Source organism: Gossypium hirsutum, chromosome A04 (genome assembly GCF_007990345.1).
Source record: "Gossypium hirsutum isolate 1008001.06 chromosome A04, Gossypium_hirsutum_v2.1, whole genome shotgun sequence".
In the NCBI taxonomy this organism is placed as follows: Eukaryota; Viridiplantae; Streptophyta; class Magnoliopsida; order Malvales; family Malvaceae; genus Gossypium; species Gossypium hirsutum.
Genome location: NC_053427.1, coordinates 263,857 through 271,374, shown reverse-complemented (window position 1 = coordinate 271,374; position 7,518 = coordinate 263,857). Strand labels below are relative to the sequence as shown.

General features: G+C 32.5%; 1 protein-coding gene across 1 annotated transcript; it reads left to right on the top strand.

Moving 5' to 3' along the window:
• Positions 1–4,985: 4,985 nt before the first annotated feature.
• LOC107952786 (heavy metal-associated isoprenylated plant protein 47) lies at positions 4,986–6,904 on the top strand. Its single transcript, XM_016887963.2, has 3 exons — positions 4,986–5,156; positions 5,303–5,381; positions 6,396–6,904. The coding sequence occupies exons 1-3, from the start codon at positions 5,151–5,153 to the stop codon at positions 6,698–6,700; spliced, it is 390 nt and encodes a 129-aa protein (XP_016743452.1). The 5' UTR covers positions 4,986–5,150; the 3' UTR covers positions 6,701–6,904.
• The last annotated feature ends 614 nt before the right edge of the window (positions 6,905–7,518 follow it).

The window sequence follows — 7,518 nt, the reverse complement described above, 5'->3', positions numbered from 1 at the left end:
TTCTATGCCTATTACCATATTTTTACTTCATATCGTCGTCTCATGAATTTAATCCCAACACGTTTAACCAACTTAGATTGATTTATTTTAATCCAAACTGTAGCACCCCAAACCCGGCCCAGAAGTTATGGCCGGAACCGGCATGCCACATCAAAAACGTTAAAAAAAAATTCCATTCTAAGTCCAGAAAATCGTACTTGATGTTCAAAAGATTAATTCATTAAGGATTAAAGTGAATGGAAGCTGTGCACTAGGTAGGAAACCGGAAAAGAGGTGGTGAGTCCATCGGACTGCTTAAATACCAAGCTCCCTTCGGATCCAATCCTAGACATGCATACCGCCATTGCCACACCTTAACGTCATGGATATTTCTAGGAAACTGATTCGATTAAGTCATTTTTAGGAAAAGTGATTAATTTTGGAAAATACTTTCATTGCGGAAGCTTTGCTTGTTGTCGTGTTATTTTGAAATCAACTGTTGTTTTTGAAAACGAGCCCTAAAGCTATCCAATTTCAACAGTTAAAATAAGTATTACCTATCTTAGTAATACATATTAAAAACCATCAAAAATAAATAAGCGGCCTTATTACATTTAAAAGCCCAAAACCTCAAACGTAATTAAAAGGATGTCCAGTTCACCAGAAGAAAATCAAACTTTCAGAACGGGTGGCCACTCCGAATTCCCTCACAGCTCCAAGCCCACTATGGTTGGGGATTTCCTGCGTGGATGAAAATAAAAGGGGTGAGTTTAGGGAAACTCAGTGTGTAAATTAACCCAACCATAGCCTATATCAGCTCAAACCACAGAAATAGAATAAGTTGGCCTTAGCCCAGAACAGAATTCAGAATAAAGCCCATAGGCCCATAGCAGAACAGAACAGATATTACATGTTTATGCAGAAACCCAACCATATCCAACCGTATACACCCCCATACCAACCTTACACCGTGTGGGGAGACAACTCGACCCACCCAACCGCTACACACCACAAAATTTGCAGCATGGCTGCCAGAACAGATAATGTGACAGAGTCACCAGATACAGATAATCGTGGCAGAGCCACCAGAACAGATATATGTGGCAGAGCCACCAGATCAGATAATCGTGGCATAGCCACCAGGACGCTTCCTCCATAATATAACCCATGTCCCCATGCAACAGATATATAATCATGGCATACATCATACAGAATCAGATCGTCATGCTTTTCAGTCAAAACTAACCCTAGGGGTATAACGGTAATTTTACACCTAGGGGTATAACAGTATTTTTCCATACATAAGGGTATTATAGTAATTTAGCTACTTTTAGGGTTTTCATGCATATCCTAACTATTTACATACTATCAGAACACTTACCGCGCATACTTACCGAATTGGGCCCGTTGGCCCATGAACCCGATTTTTGGCCCATTAAGCCCAAATTATCAAAATCTACGAAATCGCGCGTACTGCAGTTTATTACTTTAGATTACCAAATATACAAACCCAACTATCTTACGAGCATTCGCACACTCACAAATTCCCAAAATACCGACTTTTCGGCATTTCGGCTTTTCGGCTTTTGCCAATCTAGTCTATGAGAGGGTGTCAGTTACACACCTGTTTGCGACGATATGCTGACGAGATCCACACACGAACCGCCTACAATTGGATTACTAACACGTTAATCTAACTATTCAAATACGAACTACGTATTAACCCTTTACAATATTCGGCCAACCACACCTACAGATCATAGTAAGCTTATAAGAAATCAATAAGCAACTCATTAACAAATTTTTGTCAATGTTTACCACATAATCATAATTTCACTGCAAGCTGTCTTCCTGAGCAACAGTCACTAAATCATTTATAACTGGAGCTACGAAACTCCAAATCAAGTTCCGTTAATTTTCTCTGAAAATAGACTCATATATCTTCTATCCATAAAATTTTCAGAATTTTTGGTTTAGCAAATCAATACCAGATTTTTCTCAAAGTTTCCCATGTTTCACTGTTTGACTAATCTGACCACTCTTCATTACGAATCAAATTTCTCATTGTACAGAATTCAAAATATGTTCTTGTTTATTTCATTAGAAACTAGACTCAATAAGCTTTAATTACATAATTTATTCAGCTTCTAATTCATCTCCCACAATTTATGGTGATTTCCCAAAGTCACGTTACTGCTGCTGTCCCAAGCAGATTTATTACCAAATCACTCTTTCACACCTAACTTGCATGCTTGTTATTTAAACATGTATATCACCAATCAGTCAACACATATCTATGATTTTACTTAAGTATAATCTCCATTTCATCATTTTAAAGCATAACATGTTAGCCGATTTTTCCCTTTAGCATCTAAGGCACATTCATGTTCATTTGTTTGGCTCAACTTCACCTATCTTCCATTTTTCATCTAAAGAACATGAAACAACAATCATTTCCTTCATTTTAATTCATGACCAAATGCTCACAACACAACTAAAAATCAAAATATACTTCAAGAGTTAAGGTAGAATCAAGAAGAACTCATGAACCTCAAAATAGAAGCAAGGTACCAAGAACTTACCTTCAATTTTCCTCCTCCTAATGACAGAATACTCAAGAGCTTTCTCCTCTCCTTTCTCTTCTCTAACTTTCAGCTATGATGAACAAAGATGGACAAAACTTTGTTCTTTTCAGCCTTTTTTCTTTTAATAAAACTTCATATTTCATCCATTTAATTCTTTAATACAAAAGACATGAAATTCTTATCATGAAACATTTACCTAACCCATTATCATGGAACATTTACCTAACCCATTATCATGGAACATTTACCTAACCTATTATCAATTTGTATCAATTTGTACCATAAATTATGGATATCAAGTGTACATTTTGTCTACAACAACATGATGGCTGGCCACTTCATGTAAAATGGGAGGTTTGTCATGCAAATCCTCCTATTTTGCACTCCTATTTATTTGGCCACTTCAATTTAGCCTATAGCATTTTCAAACATTTTCACATAGGTTCTATTTCATAATTTCACCCCCTTTTTCTTATGGAACAAAAATTAACTAAAATTGTCGGGTTCTATCTTAAGTTTGGGCTTTCTAGAGGCCCACTAACATAATTAAACCTATGCCAACATTCACAGGATTCCCAAAAATTGGGGCGTTACACAAACAAACAACGAACGTCGCTTAAATATTGTACTCGTTATCATTCAAAAACAAAGATTTTCAAAATAAGGCAATGTTTTGCGTTTTGGAACATCGAGGAATTGTGCCATAACTTACGGGGTTTCGGTTCTCTTGTTGATTCTAAATAGCCAAATATCATTTTGAGTTTTAAAATACATAAATTTCCAATTAAAATTAAAGACGAACTTGCACTCGGGAACTCGCGATATCGTGTCCTAATTTACGGGATGTGATACTCCGATATCTCGAGACAAGGAAATCTTTAACGATCGTTTTGAGCTAATTCAAGTTTTTTTATCGACGTCAATAAAAAAGGATCGTATTTTAAATCCATTCCCAATTTTCAACTTTCGACATTAAGACACTAACTAATCAATTCGGTACCAATTTTTGGGCATGTCGGGGGTGCTAATCCTTCCTCGCACGTAACCGACTCCCGAATCCTTTTCTCTCGAGTTTCGTAGACCAAAAACACTGTTTTAATAAACTAAAATGTTTTATTAAAGCAAGGGTGATCCGATCGCACCTAATAAAGATCAGTGGCGACTCTCATTTTAATTTTCATTTTCAAATAAAATCAATTCCCGTCTTTCAAAAAATGGTTTCGACATATATATATATCGATGAATGAAACATCGTTACAAAAAACTATTCAGAAATACAAACAAACCCCACATGGGGGTATTACAAAAAATTGAGTACTACCATTGTTACTAACATGCATCCTAACCCAACAATCAACCTCTTTATTATAAACTTTAGAAACATGTTGAATCGATCACTCTGACAAATTAGCCAATTGTAAATTAATTCTTTTTATTGAAGCAGAATTCGACACTTTAATAGCACTTTCTTGTACAGTTGGTATTGCCTCTAGACTATCTAAAAAGATAATTGTTTTATCGGACCCCCTCTCAATAACAATGATTAAGCTTTTCCTGATGCACCACGTGTCTTTATATTTTCTTTTCCTTTTGACTGTCTTAATCTTCCAATTAATTAGAGATTGGCATTTTCAATAAAAACAGCAACTTTTGTTAAATCATAAATGCAGACAAAGGGAATTTCCTCTCCACTTTCCACAAAAAATAATTTTTTTAATGACCTAATATTTGGATTTATTAATATAATTCTAGTTGTATGGAAAATTTTGTACTTATTCGATATACATTCTATATATTAATGCATATTTAACTGTTGAATATATTTTTACATAAAATAAATAGTTAAAAAATTTTAATTTACAATATTCTAAATTTTGTTTTAATTTTTTTTTGAATTACCGGAGGAAAATAAAATTTTAACAGTAACTTAACTAGTACGACTCGAACCTATGCCATACCTGAAAATATAACCTCAAAAAACAAAAGATATTAGAACCTCAAAAAGAGGTTACAACATTAACAAAAATCAAAGATAAAAGATATTAAAACCTCAAAAAACACATCCAACGTCAGATGAACAACACAACACTATAATCAAAACACAACATCCCAAGTAAATAACATGTCTTGCCACTCTAAAAACAATCACCAGTTAGCAATTAACCCTAAAAAAAACAAGAAGAAGGAATTGTTTCCGACAAAGACTAGGTTGCTTGACTTGTCAAACAAATTAATTTTTTATTTTGATTTTTTTTAATCTTTTTCCATCTCTAAATTGATGTGAAACAAGAGAAGACTTGGTTCAAGTCAAGCCAAAAACAGTAAAAAAAAATTAAAAAAAAAAACCTTACTCCTCACGCTATATTGACTCAAATGTAAATGCCAAATATATTACAAATCATTTTTCTATTACATAATTGAATTGAGAACCAGAAGTCTAATTATTCTTATCCGTTCGGTTTTTCAAGTATAGTTTCTCACTACTTTGCCTTACAAATAAGTAGGTTTAGTGTCTCTTTCTTTATTCATTCTAAGTCATACGTATTTCATAGAATTTCTTCATTGGAAAGCTGCTTCTAATCAGATATGAAGGTGAGCTTTTCTTTCTTTTTCTCCTACAACTCAATACTACATCTATAAGGGAACATATATATACATATAATATTGTTACAACTTTATAAGATTGTTGGAACTTATATATAAATATATATATGTTTTGTATGTACTTAATAATGCAGCAAAAGATGGTTCTGAAGGTGCAAATGAACTGTGAGAAATGTCGAGCACAGGCTTTGAGGATTGCTGCTGCTACACAAGGTTGGCAATGGCGTCTAAATTCTGACTTCATTTTATGCTTATATATATATATGTTAATTCCCCCCAAAGTCCCCAAACTATATGTTAAATTTTAAATTAGTCTCTAAACTTCAACACATTATCGTTCCAATCAGGTCTTTCCGTCAATCTAGTAGGTAACTTTGGCGTTAAATATCATCTTTGATCAAATTATGTGGTTAAAACTGTTTATTAATGCCAAAGTTGATGAATAAGTAGATAGAAGGACTTGATTGGAACGATATTATAATTTGAAGATTCAATTGGCAACATTTTGAAGTTCAGAATCAATTAGAATTGGTAAAATGTAAAATTAAGCCCTTAGTGTTTACATCTTTAGTCAATTTGACCCTTATTCTTTTTTTAAAAATTAAATTTGGTCCTCAACATTTTAAAATAAGTCAAATTTGACCATCAACAGTTTCAAAAAGAATCAATTTTTTTTTAAACTTAAATACTAACTTAAACATTAAGTCTTTAAACATGGAAGCTTATATGGCAATTCATGTGTATTTCAAGCTTTTTCTTTTATGAATTTTTGTGAATTTTTATAATATTTTTATAATTTTTAAATTATTTATTGAAGTGGCATAAAAGACAGATAGTGTCATAACAACATGAAGTACATGTAGACAGACATGGAATTTGTCACGCTAACATCATTAAAAAATTAATGTTATAATCAACATTTATATTAAAAAAAAGCGATTGATTGTTTTTAAAAGGTTAATGGGCAATTTTAACTTTAAAAAAAATAAGGGTCAAATCGATAAAAGATATAAACGTTAAAAGTTAAATTTACCATTAAAACTTGACCCAACTTCTAATCTGTGGCCAATTCAAAGGGTAGGTAGAGGCCTTTGCCCTCTGAATAAAATGGTGGGATTTTGTTTTTAGTCCTTTTATAAATTTATTAATTCAAATTATGCCATTTTAGTGTACAATTTTGTACTTCAACCCCAACAAACATGGAATTTTGGTTTTGTGGATGAACAGGTGTGACTCAGATGGCAATACAAGGGCAAGAAAAAGATGAACTAATGGTAACTGGAGAGGAAGTGGATTCAGTTAAGTTGACTCGTTGTTTAAGAAAGAAGCTTCACCATGCTACCGTATTGACCATAGAAGTAATAAAAGAGAAGAAAGAAGAGAAGGGAAAAAAGACAAAAAATGAAGAAAACAAGAAAATAAAGGATGAAAAACATACCCCGCCTTATTATGTATGTTATCCCCCATATCCCATGCCTCCACTAATTATGGTTCAAGATCCATACGAATACCAAGCATGTTCCATCATGTGATGCATCACTTATCCATCATGATTATGTTACTCCATTCTCGACCTAAACAGGATTATACTCGGGCTGTAAAATAGATGAAAAAAATATCAAATCTATGTTATTCGAGATATGATGAATGGAGGATCCAAATATGTATTTGATATGATTATAAATTAGAATAAAGGTCAATTGAGTCTTTACTCAATTGACATCTTTATTATGTCATAGAAGGAAGGCTTTAGGGACTTGCTTTTATATATAGTAGTATAGAGATAACAACAAAATAGTAACAATATAATAGCTAAATGGCAACAAAAAGCAGCATGTTTTTTTTTTGGCAAAATCAGGTAGATTTTGATAAGTAAATTTTTAATTGTAGCGATTAAATTATAAAATCTAGAAATTTTGAAAAATAGAAGAAAAAAGACTGTTTTGCAAAATTGTGCAAATTGGGACTTGAGACAAAACTGAAAATAAAAATAAGAAAATATGATTTCCAGGAATTGAACTATAAAATAGTGTAAATTTGGGGCTACGGGGACTAAATCATAAATCATAAATTCGCCTGAAAATACTCTGGAAATAGGATTTAAGATTCTCTAATTAAAATTTTAATAATATAAAATTTTAGAAAGAGATTTAATATCACATGGAATCCAAATAATGTCAAAAAAGTAAATAAAAGTTAAGGATTGAAATTGAAAATTTTAATGTGACGTTCATTGTTCGTATCAGTTAATAAATCGGAGTAAAAGATGTTACAAAAACACTATTGCAAGTTGCATTAATGAGATGAAAAACATGCAAAGCCAAGGTAAAAATACAAAAGATCTTTGTGC